Genomic DNA, 27,082 nt, shown 5'->3' with positions numbered 1-27,082 from the left:
AGTTTAGTATACAGGAATTAGCAAGTCAAAGAAGACAAAAGTGCCCAGGCTGCCGTCTATAGCAAGTTGTTATTATTACATAATAGGATCATGCCTTGAATCAGCTTGTTAGGCCCAGAAAATTAGTCTGTGGCTCACAGCATGAGTGATTTGTTTGCCGTAGGAAATAATATTAGGTTGAGAAAAGTGCAAATTAAACACTGGATATTTTTTTTTAACTGACCCATAACAGTGATTACCAAATAAAATACAAACTGTTTTTCCAAGACACATCAATTCAAAGACTCACCCACAGTCTTGAACTGTGTAAAATTAACACTGTGGTTCTTTGATGGCAAGTTTTTGATTCTATAGAATATCATGTTTTAGCACTGTCACTATAGGAATGAATTGAAAACAACTGCTTAAAACAGCCTTGAGCAGAGTTGTTCTGTAGGAATGAAGGCAAAACTGCCTCGTGGTTGTTGTACCTCTAAACCTGCCCCATTAATGGCAGCCTTATGCAGCTTAAAGTGGGCTTTGGCCTTGGAGATCTCCTCCCTAGAAAAATCCTCAATGGAGTGGACATATTTTGCACACATTTGCCAGGCACAAGAGTAGATTTGCCAGGCACAAGTAGTAGTGCAGCAATACAGGCACTGTACAATTGCTAGGGTCAGGCTGCTTTAGGGTAGGGCTCAGAGCATTAAAACCCTAGCATCACAGGTGGAAAATTACAGAAAATACTCAACAACATATTACATTGGTTCATAAGCTACATATGCGCAACATGAATATCCAACCTGAGATCCTCCAGCTGTTGTGGACCCATAAAAAAAATGAAGTAATAGAAACAATGGATAAAATGAAAAACAAACAAGAAAAGGGTACAGTAAATCTGAGAAGAAACAATGGCGCTATGACAAATGGACAGACTTTCTTTCTTCTTTCATATATGATTATAACATATATATATTTTAACCTGCTGCTTTATTTTGTATGATATGGCAAATAATGAAAATGCATTTTAACTAGAGTTATCACCAAGAGAAAGACTAGGATTAGCAAATACCGCTATTAAGATGATATATAGGGTAAAGCTTATTTGCTCCATGAGAACACTCTCTTGTACTAAAACAGCATAATTTATGGTTAGTCCCCCTGTGAACCCAATTGTGTGTGCATGATTGATATGTTACCAATTTATTAATATCTTATACATTTTTTATGAATTTACATATTTATTACATATGTAAGTTTGTCAGAATATGTGTCTGCTGTGAGCAGTTCAAAAAGTGTTCTGCTCTATGGGGTTAGGCCTGGATTTGTTCCTCCAGCTCCAAAGGGATTCTGGGAACAAATTCCATAAGGCTCCTAAAAAATCCCATTTACATGGGTTTATCCTATAGGCTAAAGCTCACCCACTGGGTTTTTAAAGCAAAAGCCAGGATGATAGCTGATCAGATTCTTAACTATAAACCGGTTTTGCCCTCCTTAGGGCTCATCAGTGTAGTGCAGGGTTTTCTGATCAGCTTAGGTAGTAGGTCAGGAGTGGGGATTCATGGACAAGTCAAAAGGGTTGAGGAGACCACCTCATACGTATGCAAATAGACCAAAGACCAGCAGTCACCCTTCTGATAAATACGAGGTGGTTGAAATATTTGTGAAAGGGCCCCCAAGGACAGTCTACATTGTGTATTTACATTTATTTTTTATCAGCAATGCAGCAAATGAATTGTATTTCTGCCTAAATTTAAAGGAAAAAATGTTTCTGCCCAAAGCTCCATGGCACATTAGCAACTTATTGCTCCATGGCACATGAGTAACTTATTGCTCCATGGCACATGAGTAACTTATTGCTCCATGGCACATGAGTAACTTATTGCTCCATGGCACATGAGTAACTTATTGCTCCATGGCACATGAGTAATTTATTGAAACTAATATTACAAGTTGCAGAATTACATAAGGGCAATGCAGGGAGTCACTGCATTCCAGTCCAACATTGGGGGGGTGGTGGTTAGGAGACAGATCAGGGGCAAAGTTGGGACAAATGGAGCAGGGCTGTGGTAGATCAGGGGCAGAACCAGAGTGCAGGAAAATATGTTGAACTTTTTATGCAAATGGATTTCCACAATGAGATAAACAGAAGCATAGTGAAGAAATGATAAGCAGGATCCATTGTACATCATGAAAATGGCAATACAATACAGAGTGATCCTGATCACTGTGATGTGCTCAGGAATATACCAGACATTGGCAGAAACAAAAACTATCTCACCACTGACATTTTTCAGAATACAGCTGTAATAACCATTTCATTTGTCATTGCACAAAGAACAGCAAATAGAAAATAATTAACAGATGATATAACCAGTAAATGTCAAGTTCAAACTACAACTTTTTTGATCTTGATGGACATGTGTCTTTTTTCAACCTAACTTACAATGTTACTAAGTATTTTGTATTAAAGGGGTTGTACACCTTTGAGTTAACTTTCAGTATGATGTAGAGAGTAATATTCTGAGACAATTTGCAATTGGTCTTCATTTTTTATTTGTGGTTTTTTTTTTTATTTATTTCAATTTTTATTTAGCATCTCTCCAATTTGGAATTCCAGCAATTATCTGATTCCTAGGGTTCAAATTACCTTAGAAACCAGGGTGTGGTTTTAATGAGAGACTGATATATTTTTAAGAGAGGCCCTGAATAGAAAAATAAGTAATAAAAAGTAACAATAACAATAAAATTGTAGCCTCACAGAGCAATAGTTTTTGACTGCTGGGGTCAGTAACCCCCTTTTGAAAGGTGGCAAGAGTCAGAAGAAAAAGGTAAATAATTCAAAAACTACAAAAAAAATAAGGAATACCAATTGGAAGGTTGCTTAGAAATGGCCATTCTATAACATGGTAAAAGTTAACTTAAAGGAACAGTAACACCAAAAAATGAAAGAGCTTTAAAGTAATAAAAATATAATGCACTGTTGCCCTGCCCTGGTAAAACTGGTGTGTTTGCTACAGTAACACTACTATAATTTATATAATAAGCTGCTGTGTAGCCACGGGGCAGCCATTCAAGCTGGAAAAAAGGAGAAAGGCACAGGTTACATAGCAGATAACAGATAAGCTCTGTAGAATACAATAGTGTGTTATCTGTTATCTGCTATGTGCTTGTGCCTTTTCTCCTTTGAATGGCTGCCTCCATGGCTACATAGCAGCTTATTTATATAAATTATAGTAGACTTTCTGAGGTAAACAAACAACTTTTACCAGTGCAGGGCAGCAGCACATTATATTTTAGTTACTTTTATATACTTTTATTTTTTGGTGTTACTGTTCCTTTAAAGGTGAACTGCCCCTTTAAGCATGAAGTCTCAGAGACTGCTGGAAGACTGAAAAGGGATGGTTTTGGGGGTTCTTAGTTATAATACACTGCAGAGAAGCAATTTTGCTATAAGTGGGGCTGGATGCTATTTTATGCAGATACTAGTACTAAGTCTGAGGTCAGCGTTGTTCCATCAGCTGGTGATGGAAGACCTTCACACAATCTTTTATCTAATTTTTCAATAGGGCCAGCCCAGTACAAGTCCATTTTGCCCTATAGCAAAGGGTTTCTTCTATCCAGAACTCTCAGTTTGGCCTTTTTTTTTGCCCAAAAAGAACTAGATAATGTTATTCAGGTTCTCACAAGCCCTATCAAAGTTTAGGTGCCTCATTGTCTTCCCTAGAGCATGTTTTTGTATATATGTATATTAGGGTTTCCACCTTTGCTGGTCTTTAAACCCAGACAAAGGGGCACGTCGCTGACATCATCACTTGATGATGTCAGGGGCAGGGTTATTGAGTCCGTCAGATGCAATTCCGAGGGTTTCTGCCGGTTTTCAGAATTTTGAAACCCAAATAGAAGGTTTTGACCCAGACAGCCCCTTAAAAAAAACGGCTGTATATATGTATAACTTTAGTTATAAAGCACTACAAGGATGCACATATAATAATGGCGGAGAAATGCCCAGGAATTATTTACCTAAAAAAGTAGTTTGCCTTAAAATGGGTCTATAGTTTTTACTAATAGTCTTCATTTTCAATTTTTTTTTTTTTTGTCATTTGTAAGTCTCTCTACAAAACTACACCGTAACACTGGGTGAGCTTCCTCTTTAAAGACCAATGTGGATGATTATAGAATATCTCCAATGGCTGATATAAGCAGAATTAAATTCTCGTGGACATGGAGTCTTGTTGGCTGCCATAATTTTCCAGTAACCCATGATTAGGCTTGGATATCGAGTCCTACTTTCATTTATTTTAAGTGGTCATAATTCACTGCTAATTCAATATTACACCATCCGTAAGAACCAATATCTATTTTTGCCCATCTAAGCAATGCTATACATTCCCTAGGCCTGTGAATAGGAGCAAATGGACTGCCATAACACAGTCCATGCAATATAATTACAGAGGAATTAAATTTTATTGACTCTGGTTCACACAAAAGTTCACATAAAACGTTAAGATCATTATGTAAGGATAGAGTTTTTGTGAGTAGCTATACAGGGAATCCCCTTTTAGATTTTGTAGGGTGTTTATATGTTTTTTTCATTGGTATTTCGCTAATAAATCATGTATGCTTTAATTTACACTCTGAAAATTGGCTTCTGTTCCAAAATGCTATTGCCCTGCATTGAAGTAATTATTATACATCAAAGAAGGCATAAATGTCTCTTTTATTTATTATTTCAATGCAACAAAGTAACCCTACACCATTACCCCAACTAGCAAACAGAAAAGGAATCTATATAATAAGCAATTAGTTAAATTTAACACACTTAGGGCTAGATTTACCTGTGGTGCACCCCTAGGCCACTTCCACCATGCCCCCTACACACTCACACTCTCCCCTGACCCTAGGTACCCACTCCCCCTGCATTTGCACCCCCCTGAACTTGCACCACCTCCTGTATTTGATTGGCTGAACTGGGAGCTGGGCAGGCAGGAGAAATGGCTGCATGAGTGATGTGCTTTTTATTAAGCGGGGGTGCTTCAATCTAAAAAAATGGGAGGTTGGGCTGCAATATAGGGCTAACTGTACTTTTTCCACTGCGAGGTGGACACAGAAACGGCTGGATTCCAGCCTTTAGCTGAAAGAGATCCGTACCTGAGCATAGAAACAACACGGTTTGAATCCCCTACCTTGTTAAGTAGTGACTCTAGATCAGGGGTGGGCAAACTTTTTGGCTCACGGGCCACATTTACTTACCCCCGGGCCAGACCGGGCCAGGGCGGGCAGGCCAAGGCCAGCGTTACGCCCCCTTAGTCTGTTTAATTCAGGCCCGCCAATGACACCAAGTCTCGCGTGATGAGACTTGGCGGCGGCGGCGGGCCGGACGTGGCCCGCGGGCCGTAGTTTGCCCACCCCTGCTCTAGATCATAAGGGAATTGAATTTTATGTCACCGTTTTTTGGCAACAATTTTGCAACAATTGTTTCTCTCTTTGGCTGCCGTCACAGGGCTGTAGTAGTGGAAAGTTTCGATACAAAAGTTATCTTTTGAGCTGAAACATCGTAGGGAATTGAATCACACAGGTTAACTCTGTACAGCCTCATATTACCTCAGAGTTCTCATTACAATTGAATATCACCCCAGGCAATTTTTAATGTGGATTTCTTTAAGATACATTTCACTTTTTAACTTTTATTAATAAAGGTTAAGTTTTAAAATCCTACCATACTTGATCAAGTGATTTACCTGATAATAATTATTATTTTTTTGGGGTCAATGGTGCAGTGATCTGAAGCCTAGACAGGAACCACCTGTTAGGGTGTCTCCCTCCTTTTTTTTCCCCATTTTTCCTAGGCAGGAGATTTAAACAGCTTTCAGAAACCTCCCATCCAGTCCCCAGTGCAGATGTGACCAGAAGGCGGCATGCTACACCCATATCTTTGCTGCCCTAGGCCTGGGCCTTTGTAGCCTGCCCACAAATCCAGGCCTTAAAGGAGAAGGAAAGGCTAGTAAAGAGTTAATCTCAAAATGCAGGCATACCTCTCAATAGTGCCCTTAAGTCTCCCCATATTTCACCTGTTCAGAAGATCTGAAGCCAAACATGGAGAAAAAATGCTGAGCTGGGTAGAGAAGATTCCCATAATGCAACACTCCTTCCCAGACTCGGCGACTTGGGACTGTAGGCGGCGCATGCACATTGCTCATTTTTAGCTGCTGCTTTCTCCGTGTCACTGGCCCCTGTGACACGGAGGAAGCAGCAGCCGAAGAACAACAGGCGAGCACTGCGGGTAGCTGCGGGGGGGGGGGGGTAGCAGCGGGGGAGGGGCGGGGGTGACAGAGCAGAGCAGAGTGACAGAGCAGTACGAGGCTGGCACAGGGTGGGAAGGCGACTGACTGGACAGTAGAACCGAGCGGGGGAAATCCAAGATGGCCGCCATGTCTGACTGCAAATACTGTAAAGTTAAAAGGCAATTTTGGGGAAAAGTTTGCATTATTTTAAAAAAATAAAGGTGGCGATTTGCTACAGGCAAGGGGGCTCTACAATATATTAGGGGCTATAGTAGAAGCCTTTCCTTGCTATTTAAGACACTTTAAGTAAAATGTGTCAGCATATGCTGCAGTGCTTTACAGAGATTCACATGGCCCCAGTGGAGCTTACAACTAATTACCAGCTCCATTAACACTCACTGTGGTTAATTGAAATGAGGGGGACCCTAGCAGAGCCATCCTTTCTCTCACCCAAGGCTGTCTTTTCTCTCACCCAGGGACAGACTAGGGGTAGGCAAGGCAGAAGAGGTTCATGCTCAGCACCCCTTCCCCACCCACCCCACTGTTGTCCCATGGGAACATGCCTCTTCTGCCTACCCCTAGTTCTGGCCAGCAGCCAATTAACTTGCTTGTATGTTTTTGAGGAAACACATACATAGATGGGAGTAACATACAACTCCATGGTGATGGAGGCCTTAAAGCAGGTGCTTACTTTTGAATTCCTGACTTTTGGCAAAGTTTTGGTTGCATAAAAAACAGTTGTACTGCCAAACTGAGCCTCCTGTAGGCTGCCAGCCACATAGGGGCTACCAAATAGCTAATCACAGCCCATATTTGTAACCCCAGGAACATTTCTCATGCTTGTGTTGCTCTACAAACATGCTAGATCATACAGGCAGAAGTGCCTTGCCCAAGGGACTACTGCAGAACATTTTGCTCCACTGCTTAGTACAGTCCACTTAGAATGCAGAACCAGGCAACCAGACAGAAACTGAAATATGAATAGGGTTTCGCCTGAATAAAACACAACAAAATTGTAGCCTCGCAGGAGGGGGCAACAGAGGAAGGGAAATAATTAAAAAACTATAACAAAAATAATAAATGAAGACCACATGAAAAGTTGCTAACTACAGCCTATTAACTTAAAGGTGAACTGCTCCTTTTATCATAACTGCATTGAGTTTATATTTATCCCTAATATACAGCTGCAATTAGGTGAATGATTTCTTTTTTCAGGATTCAGTAGACTTCAAGTGTAACTGTAATGATATCTAGATATCAAAACCAGAGAAAACAGACCACTGCATTTACCAGTAGTACATTACTGACAAGAAAATTCAATCGCAATCTGCAACAGAGCATCACTGCTGGGATTCCATCAGCCCCACAGAATTAGCCACTAATGAAATAGCCATATACTGCTCATTTACTAGAAAATGTCCCCGGTCATTTAAATGCCACTTCAGTATCTATATTTGCTTTTCCATTTACAAGGAGAAAATATAATGTCAAAAGCAGTGAGTCAGCTGCCTTACTGGAAATTTACTACCTACATACTATTAACTGCCAAAGTATTGCAGCCAGACCCATATATTTATATTGAGGGCATTGACAAATTTGAGAGAGAAGCATAACTCATATCCATGAATGAATAGCAAATTGGGCTTACTTAATGCTTGCGTTGGCATTTCTATAATATATAAATAAACTGGGAATCCTCAGTTAGGTATGTGTAGAAGTGGTATTAAAAAGGGGGAATTCCCCTCCCTATTAAACTATATTTTTTAATTTGTGTTTTTATTAATGCAAAAGCAGCTCTAGATTTAAGAAATTCAACAGTTATCTGATTTTCTGTGTCACTAACAGAGGTTCTAAATTAAAGCATAGGTGATAAAAAATAACAATATTAAATATATAGCCATACAATCAATCCACGTTGCTGCACAGGCTGGATAAGTAGTACTATGGCACAACTGGGCACAGCTTATCACTTTAAAGTGTGTCTAAACCCGAGAAATGAATTATTATAAACTTATCCAGAGTGCCCCCTGAGCACTTCTGCATGTTCCTTTTCAGCGGTTTTTGAGATATTAGCGGCATTATACTGCTAATACATGGATATCTGCTCAACAGCTCTGTTTAAAAGTCAGTGACCCTGTGCTTAACGACTGCACGGGCTGCACATTAGGATTGCTGACAATCTGACTTTGAAAGAGAAATGCTGAGAAGAAAACCTGGTATTAGCAGCGTAAAACTGCTATCATTCTAGAAACCAGTAAGTATTTTTAGCAAGTAAGTTTACATACTTCAATTCATTTTGGGGGTTTAGATCTTGTTTAAGGTGGTATGTGACATCACATTTCATGGCCTTGCCTATTTCAAGCTGTTTAAACACTACACTGACTCAGTGTTCCTGGCCTAAAGAGCATAGAGATACAGAGATAACAGAAGTGATTTAAAGTAAAGTATCTTACAAAAAACAAAAACATATTAATCTAGGAAAGCCATTGTCAGGCATTGTATATAAAAAACTATATTTTGGGCCATTATTAGATTACATCAGTTTCTCCAGTTTTAAATTACTCAAAAATTAAATCATTTGATATATCTGGGTTAACTTGACATTTGAAGTTTCTCGCACACCCAGAATTAAAATCTAAAATACATATATTGCAAAAAACCAATGTAAAATGTAGCAGGGTTGTTAATTTAATTATATAGATGTTGCTTTGTTTATTGATTTAGAAAAATCCTGCTGTATTGCAAGCTCCATAAAACACCCTTAGAATATTGCATGTTGGCCTTTATAGACTTAAGAGGTGGAAACAATGATTTGTATTGATTTCATATAAAAAAAAACTAAGGGTTCAGCCTCGGATTTGTTTATCACAAAATCATATGCATTCCCATCTAACCAATGGTGTTGTGCCATCCCACAGAACCAGACAAGTACTCAGCAGTATATTTTGGAAAAGGGAGAAGGCTTATTGGGGGTTTTAAAGGTGCTGAGCTTCAATCCTTCTTTTTGTATAGCCCAAAATCACAGGACTGACAATCAAAATAATGATGTTGTGCCATTCCATAGTATTGGAACTACTCAGCAGCACACATGTATCATAGGAAATACATATAACTAGGGATTTTCAAAGGTGCTCAGCTTAAATGTGCCATCAATTCTAATTTTAAAAATGATTCCCTTTTTCTCTGTAATAATTAAACAGTAGCTTGCACTTGATCCTAACTAAGATATAATTGATCTTTACAGGAGGCAAAATAATCCTCTTGGGTTTATTTGATGCATAAGTGATTTTGGAAAAAGCCCTTAACACTCTGCTGTACGTTAAACAATATTTAAGTGTCAAGTACTTTGGCTACTTTTATATAAATAGCGTTCAAGTCACTGGATTTGGGTAAAACATTACTGTTTATACCAAATGAAATCCCTTTTGTTATCAAACCCACAACATATAATCTGCTTGCAAATCTCTTTTTCTGCTCCCCTCCAACAACATCTATTGTTCCAAGTATATTTATAACTGAAGGTGTTGCCACTTAGTGTAAAAGCAAATCTGACACCATGAAACATGACATCTCTTCACATAAACTTCTAAATGTTTCACCTTTTTCATAAGCTCTGTTGCCCCTGCCATATATCACTTCTCCCTGTGACAGAAGGCATCTAACCTTGTCCCAAGCACAGACCCTACAACCTATTTTTTAGAATATACCCTATCATCTCATTTGTCTTCATTTCTTTATTCTCTCCCCAAGAGGAATTCCGTTTTGCAAGAATATTCCTCTAAACACTGCAATACACTGTTCTCATCTTATTGCTTTACAAGTGTTAGAGGAACCTAGGATACGCCCACAGTGTGCAACGTCTGTCCTTACAAATATCATATTCTTCAAAATTCTACTTTTGCTCTTTACATTCTTTTGGGGCTGTATTGAAGAAAAGAAAGGACATACAATCTGACAAGCCTAAAGGTCATTTTTCCACTGTAATACTTCTTGCCCTCTCCACAGCCTTCAACATAGGCTGAGATAATACAAAGCTAAATTTGGATAAAAGCTGTCCTCGGCCATAAATTCCTTCTCTAGTCATTGCCCCTCTATATGTCCTGAAGGGAATAGCATTGTTAAAAGAAAAATTAGGTAATATAATATATAAGTTAAACGATGACAATCATAAAACCATTTTGAACACACAGACGTTTATTCATGTTTTAATGTGACCAAAATTGCATCAGGCACATCCCCACCTCACAGTCATTATTATTCAGGAATTTTGGAAACAAATACTGTATTCTGGATAAAAAAAATGGCAAATTGCACACAAAATTGTACTTAGCACACTACACTTTCATTCTGATGAGCAGTTAATGTAATTTCATCATACATTTAGTTCTCTGCTGTCTCTTTTTATTGCCAAACTATAACACTGGCCTGTACAATAGTCCCTGTCATCTCAGGTCCCAACTTGCCATTTTACATCACACAAAAGCATGGACAGATGCTAACTGGAATCTAACTATTTAGAGCAATTGTATTTTATGGTCTTCTCTTTTATATATCACCTAGTCCTACATAGTATATTATTATCTGGCCATAAGGAATTCTATTTTCACAACCCCTCTTAAACCTAATAATTAAAATAAATATTGATCTCCTACAAGAACTATTATCAATGCCCTGTCAAAATGCCTTATTCCCCCATTAAGAATCCAAGGATATTGGTGTACTATACAAACACTGGCTCCTATGCCCCAGAATGTATCAAAAACAGCAAAGCCTTCTCTTTTGTCCTACTATGCACTTTTCAATCAAATTAGAATTAGTAATAAGATGTACCAAAGACACATATAGTACATAATAATAATGGCTCCTTAAAAGGTCACATCAAGTTTTACACATAACCTTTATTATGGTTAATGTGTCTCCATTATATAATCATTAATCAATAATCATTTTTTTTTAAATCTCTTCTTAAATAAAAAAGTGCAGGTTACAAATAACTGTGATTAAAATTGTTGTTTTTTTTTAATTTGGCACCCTCCAAATAGCATTTGTGCTCTTTTGACACATTGGTATCAGACAAGAAAATGATCGAGTCAGCTGTAAATCAAGGTTATTTGGTGAGTTCTTTCGATGAAATTCTATTCCATTTGCCTTATAGCAGATGTTCAAAGGCAGTAATTATCTCTTTGTGGCAGACATTTTGCTGTGCTAGGAGTTTGAAGACACTCATACTGAATAGGTTATTTTTGTAGTGTCCTACTTACAAGTCCATTATAAAAATGATCTTCTTTTCCAGCAGATGTTGGTGAGATACAGATTCAGGTGATGGAATGCCAGATTCATTCTATCTCTAATCTTACACCTTCATGTAATATAAAAGCCTTTAATCTTAAACCTATTGGCTGTCTCATCTTACTAATCAGCGTTATTCACCAACACTTTGGATCCAAACATTCCACTGCTCACTAATGATTTTTTTCCCAACACCAAGTCAAACACATTCACATCATTCCAAGAAGCATTCATGAGTTACTGTTGTCATGCGTCAGTCACCTTTATTTGAATGGTCCATCTACATAAAGAAAGACTTACAAGTAAAGTCCTTATGCCAAGATTGGACTCCAGCCAGTGATACAGCTCAGTGTTTTACAACTGGTCTAAGGCAACTTCTTCTGTCTGCCCCACTCCCCTCATATGTATCATATATATTCTACTGACAATTAAAAACAATCCAAGGACCAATTCATTTATGAAAATGCTGAAAGGCAGTTCAACCATAATACTGTAGTATTCAGCCAGATTCTCAGCTAGAAGCCTTCATAAGTATTATTGTTGTTTAATAGTTCCGTAAAACTGATTGATCTAACAATTGCAGGAGCTGGTCCAGTGCTGTGATTTTAAAATTAAACTTTAGGTATATGCTGGCACCTAGTTTCTAAGGGAACAAAAATCAAGAATAAACTTATGCTAATGTATGAAATCCCTATATTGAAGCAAGAATGGATATCCCCCCCCCCCCATCTATCTTAATCTTGTCATTATTTGACTTCCCATAGGCCTTTACTGATACATTCTGATGGATAAAGCCCCACAGATATTTTTCTTTCCACTGACTTACTTAGGAGTGAACAATGCAGTACCATTATATTCTGTGCCAGACATGCTGTCTTTCAGTACAACAGGAATTATTCTGTCTTACTAACAGCTAAACAGAAGCATTTAGTAATGAATAAGTCTATTCATTTGCTATTTCCATCATTCTATAAACATTACTAAAAATATTAAGACTGAACTAACAATAGTTTAGCACCAGATAGTAGGCCTTCAGTGTGAAATCCAATCACTACCGGTAGTGATCACTAGCAAAGGCCTCTCTCTCCTAATGCTTTCAGTAGTAGCCCTGTGCTGAAAAGGGTATAGGAAAATAAACTTCCCCCATTTGATAACCCTGCTAAAGACACAACACCGAAACGAAGTGATTTTTTGGAAAGGGGGTTGTTTTGGCCATTTGATAGGTCCCATGTCAAACTCAGCAGACTGTGAACCCTCTTGGGTTGCATAACTCTGCAATCACTGTCCTGCTTTTAAAAATTCTCAGAAAATACAGTGCAACTTCATGACAGCTATGGTGAGAAGCATTCAATGTTGGAAACCCTATCACACCCCTGCCCCCTTCCTCCTTTAAAGGAACAGTAACACCAAAAAATGAAAGTGTATAAAAGTAACTAAAATATAATGTGCTGCTGCCCTGGTCTGGTGTGTGTGTTTACTTCAGCAAGTCTACTATAATTTATATAAATAAGCAGCTATGTAGCCATGGAGGCAGCCATTCAAAGGAGAAAAGGCACAGGCACATGGCAGATAACAGACAAAACACTATTGTATTCTACAGAACTTATCTGTTATCTGCTATGTAACCTGTGCCTTTTCTCCTTTTTTCCAGCTTGAATGGCTGCCCCTGTGGCTACACAGCAGCTTATTATATAAATTATAGTAGTGTTACTGTAGCAAACACACCAGTTTTACCAGTGCAGGGCAACAGTGCATTATATTTTTATTACTTTAAATCTCTTTCATTTTTTGGTGTTACTGTTCCTTTAACATTTTATAAAGCAATATTCTTCTTTGTTTTTCTATTCATAGTAAAATGGCACACCAACTACTCCAAGAAAAATAAATGCAGTTCCAGAACAGTGGTCATTGGAACAGAGCAGAGTCAACTGACCCTTTTTGAACATGTACAAAAATAATTATTTTGCCAATTCCATGTTTCATAATGCAAATTATTGTAATCCTTTATTTATATAGCAGCTAAGTATAGCTGTCCCAGTGGAGCTGACAATCTAATCACACAATCACATTCACACACACACAATAGGGCCAGTTTTATCAGGAGTCAAGTTATGTGCCTGTATGTATTTGGAGTGTGGAAGGAAACTGGAGTGCATACAGACTAAAACCTGGTTAAATAAATACAATGCAGATTCCATAAAACACCACAGGATTAGGATGGAATAAATGCAATGCCAGCCTATTAACATTATTCAGAGGGAACATAGCAGGTCAAAACAGTGCCAATATTTATTGCTAATTTTACAGTACACATGGCATGATAAATAGAGCGTCATTTGACCTAATACACCAGAGCTGGTGGAATAGTACCTAAGGTAGAAGCACACAAATGCAGAATACTCTAGAATGCATAGGCACCATGGACACACACAGGAACCCAAACTGATTCGGCCAGATATGCACATAAAGAAACCCAGAAACAAATCCAGATCTCTGCTGTCCCTTCACTTGATGCCCTGGCCAGTCACCCAGCACTGCTTCTGTCTCCCTTGCGCTCCAGTGCACTGGTTATGTGGCCAGTATTCCTTTCAGCTAAACTTCAAGCTCCCTTTCCATAGACAGAGAAGGAACTGGGCCAGGCTGGAAGGGTGGGTTACTGGGCACATGCTGTATAGGCTGAACCTCTATACTACACCTGCAGTCCCATGGGCAATTTTTATTCAGAAGTAGTGATTGCCAGTGTCTGCACAGTGATTTGCTTTCAGGAAAATGTGCTACTATTATTACACATGTATAAATACATACATATTGGGCACTGAGTGCCAGTTCTCTGCAGTTCCCAGCTTAGCTCTCCCTGCCATGCTGAGCTGTGTCTGTAGTTCCCGCCCTCCCCTGATGCTCCCCCTCCCTGCACTGGGTCAGTGAGACACTTGCTCTGAGAGGATAAAGTGCCCATTGTGGTGCTGACCATTCTGTTTTTATGATGAATGCAGATGCCCTGTACTGATGCTCGATAGGAAATGTGCCCCTGCTGCTTTGGGGAGGCTAAGCTTTCCCAAACCTTCATTACAATGTGGCCGAATGGGGGGGGGGGGGCAGGGACATGCGTTGTGATCATGCACTGACAGGAGCCGGTCTCCAGATGCACAAAGTGAATACAAAACACACAGGCACCTGAGCTCTCCCTGGTGCTGAGATTTCGCATTCCTATTGCCGTGACTCCAACATACACATGTAAGGAATTCATGGGAAAATAACGCAGGCGACTCACCTCCCACAGTTGCAGTGACAAACGCGGTCCTCCCCTCTTAAATGCGGTAAGATATAATTGTGAAATCGGTCCAAAAGAGCATTCATGTCCATCAAGCAAGCTATTGCCTGTAAGAGCCCATAACCAAGGCATCTGGTCAACTCTAGATGATGGAATAAAACATTGACTCTAGTTTGTTTGCTAAAAGACTGGAGCAGTCTTCAAAATGCTTCCACATCCTACAAAGGACACACAATGCACACAGCCACACACACACACACAATGCACACAGCCACACACAATGCACACAGCCACACACACACACACTGGCACAAACACACAATGCACACAGCCACACACACACTGGCACAAACACACAATGCACACAGCCACACACACACTGGCACACCCTCACACTGTCACACACACACTCACACTGACACAATGACACACACACTCACACTGACACACACACTCACACTGACACACACACTCACTGGCACACACACACACTGGCACACACAACACACACTGGCACACACACTCACACTGACACACACACTGGCACACACACACTGGCACACACACTCACTGGCACACACAACACACTCACACTGGCACACACAACACTCACACTGGCACACACACAACACACACTGGCACACACACAACACTCACACTGGCACACACACACACACACACACACTCACACACACACTCACACACACAACACACACTGGCACAACACTAACACTGGCACACACACACTCACACTGGCACACACACTCACATTGGCACAAACACTCACACTGGCACACTCACATTGGCACACACACTCACATTGGCACACATAACACTCACACTGGTACACACACAACACTCACACTGGCATACACAACACTCACACTGGCATACACAACACTCACACTGGCACACACTCACATTGGCACACACAACACTCACACTGACACACACACTCTCAGGCACACAGGCAATATGACTTTGCTAGAATTAAGCATGCCAGGAAAGGGAGATGATTTCTTACCATAACAATGGACGCCCCCAGTACCATAAATATCATGGTGTTTGCGCTCATGTGCATATATATGATACTGACAGGGATGTGTCTATCTCCCCCAAAAATGCAGCTTCTCTTCTTCTATTTCCTCCCTCTTCTCCGCAAAGGTCAGAATTGGTCATCTCCCCTCTCCCTCCCTCCCCCCCCAAAAAATATCTGCAATTCTTGATGTTGGAACAGGACCATAGAATCCAGTACCATACAAACGTATAGAATGTATAGCTATTTGTATACTACCTTATCATCCTCCCTACGGTTTAGCAGAACCCCATTCTCATTCTTGTCTTGGGGGAGGGACTGTATGAGGTGGGAGTGGGGAGGGGGGTCGCCTCAGTCCTGATCGCTTCCTTCGTTCCCCACCTTACAAAATAATATGACAAGTATAGCCCTTCCCTCTCGTCTCTTAATTTTAAGGACTGTCACACTGGTATCCTTGGAACACCCCCTCTCCTGTATCAATTGGGAATCGATCCAGCGAATGCATAAAAAAGTCAATCAATAATACAACGTTCCTCTTTGGAAAATAAACTGCTTGTGGTTACGTAGAGAGTAGCAATAGCAGCAGTTCAGATCCAGCGGGGGCATCGGTTTCCCACGGCTTCATGACGGCTGATCACTTCCTAATCGGCTCTGCCCCCAACCAAAGAAATGCTCTGCAGGATCTGCATGCACTGGAATGGCAGCACAGGCGGACTGTAATGAAGCTTGGGAAAGCTTAGCCTCCCCGGAGCAGCAGGGTCACATTTCCTATCAGGCACTAGTACTGGGCATCTGCATTAATCAGTTGGAATGGTCAGCACAAGGAACAGCACTTTCTTCACATAGAACGGGTGCCTGGCTGACCCAGTGCGGGGGGAGGGGCAGCGGGAGGGGGCGGGGACTGAGAGCTCAGCATGGCAGGGAAGAGCTCAGCTTGGAATTGCAGAGAACTGGCAGTGCCCAACATGTATATGATAGGGACCCTAGCTTGTAAGCTCAACTGGGGCAGGGACTTATGGGAAAGATGTAGAATGTCAGTTGCTGGTATGTAATAATGTGTTATTATTATAGGAATTGCCAGTGCATTTATTCTGCCACATGTTCAGAGGCCAATCAGCTATGCATGTATGCACTGTTATGATGCCTTATTCATCAAGTTGGCACTGCATTTAGTTCACTTGGATGAATTTGCAGTAAAAATGAACAATGGATTATTGCTGTACCTAGCCACCACCAAACAAATGGACAGAATGGACAGAAGCAGCACAGCCCGGGGCCGCTGATAGATATGGTGATATGGAGCAGCTTGCACGCCCTGTTCCCTCTCAGTGACTTTGCAGCTTGCATTTGTATTCTGCACCACACACACCTCCTCTGGGCTCCCACTCACTAAAATATGCTCAGAACATAAGCCATTCCTTTAAGTGAATATAAGGCATATGGAGAGCCTTTCTAGAAAGAGAAAGTCAGAGAAAGAGAACAGCAGAAACCCATTTTAAAGGGAAAGAATGTAGCATAATAAATGCTTGTCTACAGCCTTCCTATTTACCATAAGCTCATTTAGCCACATTCAACTGGCAAATACAGGGGTACTAGGCAAGCTTTGGCACTCACGCTGCTGCAGAACTAAAACTCCCAACATTCTCCAGCAAGGGCAGAGGGTACTGAGTGATGCAGTTCTGCAGAAGCTGGATTCAGGCGACAATTCTGCCAACCTATCCAAGGCTATTGTGATACTAATATCTACAGTTAGTATTAGTGGTTGTATATATAGTTTATGTACAGTATGTGAGTGCATAGATTGGTAAGTATAGGTTGTGTGTACTGGGTTTACTTGGAAGCGTTGAACTTGATGGACTCTGGTCTTTTTTCAGCCATATGTAACTATGTAACCTGCGTGCCCTGAGGCAGGCCTTCTGATGTTGCCTCCCACTCCTGCCATTCAGAACTTCAGGGCAGGTGGGAGGGGGGTCACATCACAAGTGCAATTGTGCTCTTTGCTCTAGAAGACCCAAAATTATTTTTGAAAAACCTGAATTGTGGCATCCCTGGCTGCATTGCCCATCAATAGAAACACTCTGACACTTTTTATGCATGAACACAGGCAGCAGGTAAGAATAAGCCACTGATCCTGGGACTTGCCCATTGCCCTTGTGTGGCAGTAAATTAGTGAAATCATACAGCTGTGACTGCTACATCTAGATAGGGTACTCTTACATAAATAACCCCATATAGATAAAGATGCTCCTGTAATCTGCTGCAGGAGGAAGTTCTAAGCTGCCAACCCAGTTGTGGGAAAAGGGAAAGTAGAGTTTATGCATAGGTATCTTTTTACATGCTCTCTGTTGCCCTCTCATGGACAGTTGTAGGAAAGGGAAAGTAGAGCTTATACATAGGTATCTTTTTTACATGCTCTCTGTTGCCCTCTCATGGACATCATGTTAAAAACATTCCAGGGATAACTAATTCCCAAAGCAATTATATGACATAGCACCACATCATAGGCTGCAGCCCAAACAAACACATTTGCTAACTAAAGACATTCCCAGCAATTATATTAATATATTTTGTTTCAAATAATGTTTTCAATAATAGGAATATATTAGACACACTCTCTTCCTCCTTAAGGGGCATTAATTTATTTAGTCTATGAAATGTGCTGACCTATTATTTATATAACAAATAAAATTGCTGTATAACCATTTTCATCCACACAGGGATCTTCATCAGGTTAATGGCTTCATAATTCATCTTGGGCTGTGTTTGAAAAGACATACTGTATATCAATTGTTCATGTGTGTTTGTGTCATACAGACTGCCAATGGTGGAATAACCAAAAACTGTATTTTTTGTTATATAGTCAATTTGGGTTGAAGACAAACATCCAATTCAAGTTCAATCCTTCCAAACAAACCTCGATGGATGGTTTCAGATTATCCTTGGTAAATTATTATTAGCATAATGCACATCACTTTATGATTATTCGTATTTTTTATAGTCATTTGTATAATGTGTATATGTCACTCTTGCAATGAGATGAGCAAATTGATTATAGATTAGGTAAATGTGTGTTTGCACTACATGGATATGCCACTTGGGATAGAAATTTTGTGAATTCCTTATACCAAATTTCTATGAAGTACTGGTATGTACATTAGTGAGATGTTTTCTTTTGAACTATGTTAATATTGTTTTTATGGTTTTTGGATATTATTGTTGTTTAAGACATCATCCAAAGCATCTTACTATATAATATGCTATCACATCATCACCCGGCAGGGCATCCCACAACCTCACTGCCCTTACTGTGAAGAACCAACTACACTACTTCAACTAAAAGATCTTCCTGTCTATAACGCCCTCTAATGTACTTGTAAAGAGTTATCATGACCCCCTGCATATTCATTTTCCCCCGAAACCTCGACAGTCTAACCCAGGGCCGCCATCAGGGGGGCACAGGGGGGACAATCGTCCCGGGCCCGGGCGTTTTTAGCTTTAAAGGGGGGGCCCGGCTCGGGCCCCGTCTTTCGTTGCATCCTCCGCTATGTGCCGCAGCTCCCCGCTACATCTGCGCTTTTATAAGGTTGCGCACGGGGCCATGGGTCAAAGTCTGAAGGGGTTACAACATAAAGACCATTTACAGCAGGTGAATAAAATCACAAATAGATGTTTAGTGCTAAAGGCACTTAAACATAAGCCTATGGCTACTTGCTTCACCTGCAGAAAAGGCTTCATCAGAGGATTCTCCCTTTACGGATTCCTTGAGTACCCACTGATTTGGGGTTTTTTATATGGATTTTTGCTGAGGGTCCAGAGACCACTTTTGTTACTTTTCTAAGTTTTGAACTGAGCTTGAAGGTAATATTATTGCAAGACTTGGGGTGAACATTTATTTGCTGTGCTAGTTATTATTGCACGTGTGGCTCAATGGCTGATACATCAATAGTTATTCTTGTTATCACGTGTCATGTGTTAAGAAGGGCCCTGGGGGAAGCAAGAGGATGGTTGGGGGGGGGGGGGCTGGGGGGAGCCGGAGGATGCTTGGGTGGCCTTGTTATAAACAAAACTGTGTGTGTGGGGACCAAATTTGCATCTAGAAAGGGTGCTCAAACATTTGAAAACCACTACTCTTAGAGGTGTGATCAAAAGCCATCCAACAATATAACAATATATCAACAATATAGCAGAAGTGAGTTTTCTTCTAGTGTCGACTCCAGTGCCTTATGTATTACTGTTTCTCCTTTTATAATACACAGATCATGCAAGTGTTGCAGGGTATGAGAGTATTGGCTGGAAGAAAGCTTAATTGTTTTAATTAACAAAAGCAGACTGTCGGAATGTATGGGCAGATATGACAGGCCTGCCCGACAGATATATTGCTGAAAATTGGGTAGATGTTGATCCTGTTAGAGCAAGGAGTGCATTGAGTCAGGCTGCAAGTCGAGGTAATTGGATACAGAACCCAATAAAATGCAACTCTGAATGCACAGGAGTACAACCAGGCAAACTAAAATGGCATTAATTCAGATGCTGATCCACTGGGGAATGCCTTAACAGAGTAAAGTTTGGAAATCTAAGTAACCTTAAAATGTCTGTTTGGCAGAAAAAAAAAAAAAAAAAAAAGATACATTTATTAAATGTATCACAATATTTCATCAAAAGATGAATTTTGATGAAATAAATTTGTGAAATAAATTAGTTTTACTTATGAACAAGTTTCTATCTGTATATTCAATATCCAAGACTCTTTAAAAGAGAAGGAAAGGCTAATAAAGAGTTAATCTCAAGCTGCAGGCTTACCTTCAGTTGTCTCAATAGTGCCCTTAAGTCTCCCCATATTTCACCTGTTCAGAAGATCTGAAGCCAAACAGGAAGAAACAACACTGAGCTGGGTAAATAGGATTCCCATAATGCCTCACTCCTGCACAGACACCAAGACCAAGTGAACATGCTCAGTTAGTTAGACTATGAGTCAGCTTCCTGCTGATTGGCTTAGATCCACATTCCTAAGGGGGCGGAGTTCTTAGCATTCTTGAGGGAGGGGGAGCAGGAGAGAGCAGAGAACAGAAAGCTGCGTGTCTGTGGCACAGGAATTACAGACACAACTAATCTTTTGACAGGGAACTCAGTGCAGCATTTCTGTGAGTGCTTATGGCTGTATTTACATAGACCTTTCTGATAAAGCTTACTTAGTTTTTACCTTTCGTTCTCCAAAATGTTAGGCACCCCCAAATGACTTAAATCGCTTACCTTGTACCCCAGGCTGGTGCCCCTGTTAGGAGAAAACCACACCAGCCTGGTGAACCTGTAGCGAGCGATTCCTTTTTCCGTATTTCTTCTGCCGGCAAAATCCCTGGGCCGGCGCATGCACAGCAGAGTAAAAAGCAGACTTCTTTGTTAAAGTTCGGCTTTTCACTCTACTGCCCATGCGCAATGCGCCATCGCGAAAGAAGGAAGCGCTCGCTACAGGTACCCCCGGCTGGTGCTGTTCTCTCTTAACAAGGGCACCCGCCCGGGGTACAAGATAAGCAATTTAAGTCACTTGGGGGTGCCTAAAATTTTGGCACCCCCAAGTGACTTAGGCTTTCCTTCTACTTTAACCTTAAAAAGAATGACACCTTTATTAATTTTGTATACCATGGAGACCCTAGAATCTAAAATCGCCTGTGGGATGGCATACGCGGCGCTTCGATTTGCCAAAGTCTCCTCTGCAAATTGCAAGAATGGAGATTTGTTGCGGCGCGACTAATCTCCCCGTGTGTCATGGCCATAATATTGGGAAAGTGGTGACACCCCTTTCAGCGAGCACCAAGTTGCTGTGAAAAAAAAAAATATATAGTGCAGGTAATACTGTGGGAACTGATAAAGAATTCAACTTTATCTATGGAAAGCGGTCTTCCTATTCATATTTTATATGTCATAAAGCATGCTCCATGTTGTCACTCAATCAACCTGGAGAGTAGTAGTCAGCACCAAGCCTTGTGATTAGTTAGAAGTAGTGCAGGTTCCCCAATGGCCACTTTCCATCGGCACATCCTGGTACAGAAGAACAGGAACAGCGCCTCTTGTCTTTGTAGATTAAACTGCCTTTATTGCAAAGTTTTTTGGGGCAAACAACAACAGCAGCTTGATAAAAGGTCTTATGTGACCTGAAACGTTGCTGCTGTTGTAGTTTGCAATAAAGGCATTTTAATCTACAAAGACAAGAGGTGCTGTTCCTGTTCTTCTGTCACTCAATCAACCAGCACTGATTTTTCTGCGCAAAAACAGCTGGCTAGCCATACACAGACCAGTTTTGTAAAATGGTGTTGATCCAATTGTTTGGACCTTGGGCCAATGATCATATCACAAGGAGCCCATGCAGAACCACTGAGCAGAGTTATGACCGCTAAAGTCTTTTGGCTTGGGCAGCCACAAAGAAAACCCAGCGTGAGTTAAATATGCCCCTAAATAACAGGGCTCTAATAAGATTTAAAATAAAATAGTAGTCTATGAAGAAACAACCAAGAAACCAAAAATGTATACCATTCCAATTTATTACCTATTATATTACAGATACTGACAATCATATATATAGGTCTGCCTTTACAGAATTTAGAGTCAGTGTTAACCCCTTATCTAAAAAATAACATTGAGTTATGAGGATCCTGGCAGAAAAGGGGTTAAGAAAAGCAAAGAGAACCACAACAGAAATAATCCACATCTGAAAAAAAAAAAAAAAAAAAAAAGATATGAAAGTAATACTTTTATCCAGCACAATTTCAGGTAATCTTGATTTTGCTTTAATATCTGTTGTAGTTTTTCTTTTCCATATATACACAAACATTTATACATCCCTGCCTTTTCGGACACATTACCTGAAGGAGGAAAACACTTTGTCAAAGTAAAATATAGGGAGAAAAAAAAAAAAAGTTTCTTGCAAATGCCAATAACAATATAGTCATTTATAAGGCCTGAGAGGATTTGCATCAATAAAAGCAAATAGTATGGAGAAAGGTCCTGCCACTTTTATCTTCAAATTCCTGCAAAAGTTCGTCTATTTCATTCTCCATGTCTTCTGTGTGCTGTATCTGAAGGGGAAAAACCCAAAAACACTGTTACCGTAATGGAGTCACTTCTGGGGGGTGGCAATACAATGTCATGGTGTCCAGTGTGCTTGTGGCAAGTTAGTGGGACCGGGGAACTATCACCAGGCCTGGACTTGATTCAAAATAGGCCCTGGCATTTCAAGTACACAGAGGCCCATACAGCCCCCAGCCCAATAAATAGTGACTGTCTATGGCATCTTACAGCCCCTCTGGCATTTGCCAGAACCCACTGATTGCCAATCTGGGCCTGACTATCACCATGTCCAACATGGCACCAGTGTATGCAGTCTGTATGCTTGCAAGCACCTTTTCAGAATGGCATTAATAGCCAATTTTGCATACATTTTTAGCTTTTGCGCATCTGTGATCATAAATGATTCATCCACACAGCAAATTTTACAGGAATTCCCAAAATAGGATCCAGAATACTGCTGCCATGACTGTGGACACCAGGATCAAATCATCAAATAGATGAGTATTACAGCGTAGGACCTGTTATCCAGAATGCTAGTGCCTGGGGGTTTCCAGATGAAGGGTATTTCTGTAATCTGGATCATTTTAAATCTACAAAAGAATCATTGCAAACCTTAGTAAAATCTATTATTACTTGGCCTCCAATAAGGATTCATTATATCTTAGTTGGTATCAAGTACAAGATACTGTTTTATTATTACAAAAAAAATTTTTTTGAATTATTTGATTAAAATGGGAGACAACCTTCCCATAAATCAGAGCTTTCTGGATAAGAGGTTTCTGGATAATGGACCCCATATACCTGTAGTACATATTTTTTGTGCAGCTGATGCTGGTAGTTGGTTTTCTGCCAACTGTATGCCAAAAATGGGTGCAAACACATGCCCGAAAACATTATTTATATAAACAAATATTTTCAAAAAACGATTTGTTATATTCCACAAAGCATCACTAGACAAGCTGACAATTACTGTTCTACAACATTTTCAATACATTTATTTCATATTATATATATTTGTAGTTTTACTGCATCCCAGAATAACCATTACTCAGTGTAATAGTAGTACACATTAGTACAGTGTATTTCAAGCTTCCATGAGAATTTGTTTTTTTATGCTGCTCCAAATTCTAGATGAATTAGAATTGAATTGTTGCTAATTCTTGTATACTGAAAGGTACTTACACACTGGCAAAGTTCACAAATCAAAAATGCTCCTAGAGTTGCTTCTTCGTGGTTATCTTGGATATCAACATTGATAACATGAACTGGCTGGCATGTCTCTTGTTCTCTAGAATTCAATTCTGCATTAAAAATGGATGTGTTAGGAATACTGCATAGCATTTACTGGAACTGTCACACAAATGTGACATTTATAATTTTAGAATGTTACAGTCTCTGTATGAAACAAATGAAAGCAATTCTCCTAACGTGGGTAATTCTGGTCTATGTTGTAATGCTGCAAAGCAATGGAATATTATTTGCTTTAAACATAGAAGTATTTTTATTACTCTTAGTGTAGGCTGGACAACACTGCCACCTACTGTTACTTTTAGGAAACCCAGGTTTAAACCTGAAGTGCCTATATGCTCATTTGCAGTCTAGGCTAGATAATATGGGGCCATGTTGTGTTTTAAAGGAACAGTAACACCAAAAGATGAAAATCTATCAAGCTAATTTGAATATAATGTACTGCTGCCCTGCACTGGTAACACTAGTGTGTTTGCTTCAGAAAGATTACTACAGTTTATATAAATACACTACTGTGTAGCCACAGGAGCAGCCATTCAAGCTAGAAAATAGGAAAAAGAGCACAGGTTACATAACAGATAAAATACCATTGTAGTCTACAGAGTTCATCTGTTATGTAACCTGTGCCTTTTTTCCAGCTTGAATGGCTGCCCCCCCTGGAAACACAGCAGCTTATTTATATAAACTATCGTAGTGTTTCTAAAGCAAACACAACTTTTAACAGCACAAGGCAGCAGTATACTTTAATTGCTTTGATACATTTGAATTTTTTGGTGTTACTGTTCCTTTAACTATGTAATGTCAGTTATCAATAGCAGCTTCTACAATGGGTCTTCAGAAAATGGAAAGCATTTAGGGCTATGACAAACAGTACTACTTGTAGCCAGCTACTTGTTGCGGCTACAAACACCAGAAATTACCCTGCCATAGACAACACTGAGAATTAGTTTGAAGAGAAACGGCACGCACTCCTTGGTCCACTAAAACTTGTCTTTATTGTAGAGATCTTAAAACAAAGAAGGTCCTGACGCGTTTCGTATACAAAAGATACATAGTCATAGGCACTAGGAGACACTGAGAATTACCTTTGCTAAAACACACGTAGAGACAATTATCAGTATTATCTATTTTGTAGCCCCAGCAAGTTGCTGGCTACATGCAGCTGTGTGTGTCATTGCCCTAAATTTGGGCTATCCCTACTTTAGCATTAAAAATCTAAACATTTGTTCTGTGAATAAAAACTCACAAGGTTTGCCTTTTAGCTAATAAATGAATAACAAATAGTTGATAGAATAAGAAAAGTAGAAGATGAGTTATCTACATTAGAGGATTACATTGGAGGACTTGCTTACTAGCTCTTACCAACAGATTCCCATCTTGACTGGCGTGCCAATATCTGCTTACATTGCATGTGCAGTTTATGAGATACAACCCGGATTGATACGCACCTTCTACTACTTGATCGTAGACCCTTTCCTCACAGGTAATCACTAGATCAAAGTTGTCCTTGCAGTTCTGAAATCTCTCAGGTCGTGGTTTGATCCTTCTATTTCTGTCCAGCATGTGCAAAATACCATTTTGTGTATATCTGGATTGATTTATGTTAAGGAATTTTGGAACTCGCATTGAATCTATTACAGCAGAACATATATTACAGGCCTTGGCGTACATTTTGTCTACACCACAAAGTACCACTAAACAGAATATATCCTTCTCTTTCCCACCCACAGATTACATATCAATACTGAATCTGACAGCTCTTCTCTCTGAGTTGCTGTTACTATTATATTGGGTATGGGGTAAAGACCCAGTAGGCTGGAGACACTGGTAACATTTGTTCTCCATCCTTTTGGGTCTTTGTTCCACCTCTAACCAGACATCTGCAGCCATGTTGGATTTTGATGCAGATTAGGAAATGGTAGCTATCAGTTGCTGTTGGTAGTATTTAAAAAAAAAAAAAAAAAAAAAAAAGTTTGTGACAGCGACACAATCCTGCAAAAACTTAGATAACAACAACATTAATAAAATGTCCGTTCAACCAGCAGCCACAGACCTAGAGGGCATGGTAAGGACTTGTGACAATCCCAACCTTCCCACTAGCATCCCACAAACCCCGTTAACCTTTCCCACATGGGTCCAAAGTTATATCTCTTCAATTAAACTCATGCAATTCTATTATATAAGAAACTGAATAGGCACAATACACTAAGGAGCACATTCATCAAAGCAAGAGTTTGAATCCTGAAATGGGTAAAATTCGGATTAGATACGATAATTTCTGATCATCGCAAATATCACGAAAACGCTTACGAGAAAATCATATTAGCCCTATAATATCGTATTGGTGATACGAAAGTCACAAAATTTTCATATCCAAACGATCATAAACGGCAGGAAAACCTTTCTGACTTTGATCCTTCTGTGCAAGTTTTTGGAAGCCTCCCATAGGACTCAATGGCACTCTGCAGCTCCAACCTGGCCCAAGGAAAGTCTCCCATAGGGCTCAATGGCACTCTGCAGCTCCAACCTGGCCCAAGGAAAGTCTCCCATAGGGCTCAATGGCACTCTGCAGCTCCAACCTGGCCCAAGGAAAGTCTCCCATAGGGCTCAATGGCACTCTGCAGCTCCAACCTGGCCCAAGGAAAGTCTCCCATAGGGCTCAATGGCACTCTGCAGCTCCAACCTGGCCCAAGGAAAGCCTCCCATAGGGCTCAATGGCACTCTGCAGCTCCAACCTGGCCCAAGGAAAGTCTCCCATAGGGCTCAATGGCACTCTGCAGCTCCAACCTGGCCCAAGGAAAGTCTCCCATAGGGCTCAATGGCACTCTGCAGCTCCAACCTGGCCCAAGGAAAGTCTCCCATAGGGCTCAATGGCACTCTGCAGCTCCAACCTGGCCCAAGGAAAGCCTCCCA

The 27,082-nt window shown here is 40.2% G+C and overlaps 2 protein-coding genes across 3 annotated transcripts in view; both read right to left on the bottom strand.

The window, feature by feature from the left end:
* Positions 1-16,725, bottom strand: part of tmem240 (transmembrane protein 240) — a 71,234-nt gene extending 54,509 nt beyond the window's left edge. The window contains exons 1-2 of one of the 2 annotated variants that reach the window (XM_031906143.1): positions 15,848-16,725; positions 14,824-14,965 (exon numbers count right to left, since the gene is read on the bottom strand). In XM_031906143.1, coding sequence (XP_031762003.1) covers positions 14,824-14,915 — 92 coding nt within the window. In that variant the 5' untranslated portion in view covers positions 14,916-14,965; positions 15,848-16,725. The remainder of the gene's footprint in view (positions 1-14,823; positions 14,966-15,847) is intronic. The other variant, XM_018095679.2, reaches the window with a different exon arrangement.
* Positions 16,726-22,379: 5,654 nt separating this feature from the next.
* The window catches only part of ssu72 (SSU72 homolog, RNA polymerase II CTD phosphatase), a 30,584-nt gene continuing 25,881 nt past the window's right edge, over positions 22,380-27,082 (bottom strand). The window contains 3 exon segments of the mRNA NM_001016264.2: positions 22,380-22,929; positions 24,104-24,222; positions 25,618-25,757. Coding sequence (NP_001016264.1) covers positions 22,828-22,929; positions 24,104-24,222; positions 25,618-25,757 — 361 coding nt within the window. The 3' untranslated portion in view covers positions 22,380-22,827.

This window comes from Xenopus tropicalis, chromosome 7 (assembly GCF_000004195.4).
Source record: "Xenopus tropicalis strain Nigerian chromosome 7, UCB_Xtro_10.0, whole genome shotgun sequence".
Taxonomy (NCBI): Eukaryota; Metazoa; Chordata; class Amphibia; order Anura; family Pipidae; genus Xenopus; species Xenopus tropicalis.
This window is presented reverse-complemented; position numbering and strand designations above follow the sequence as displayed.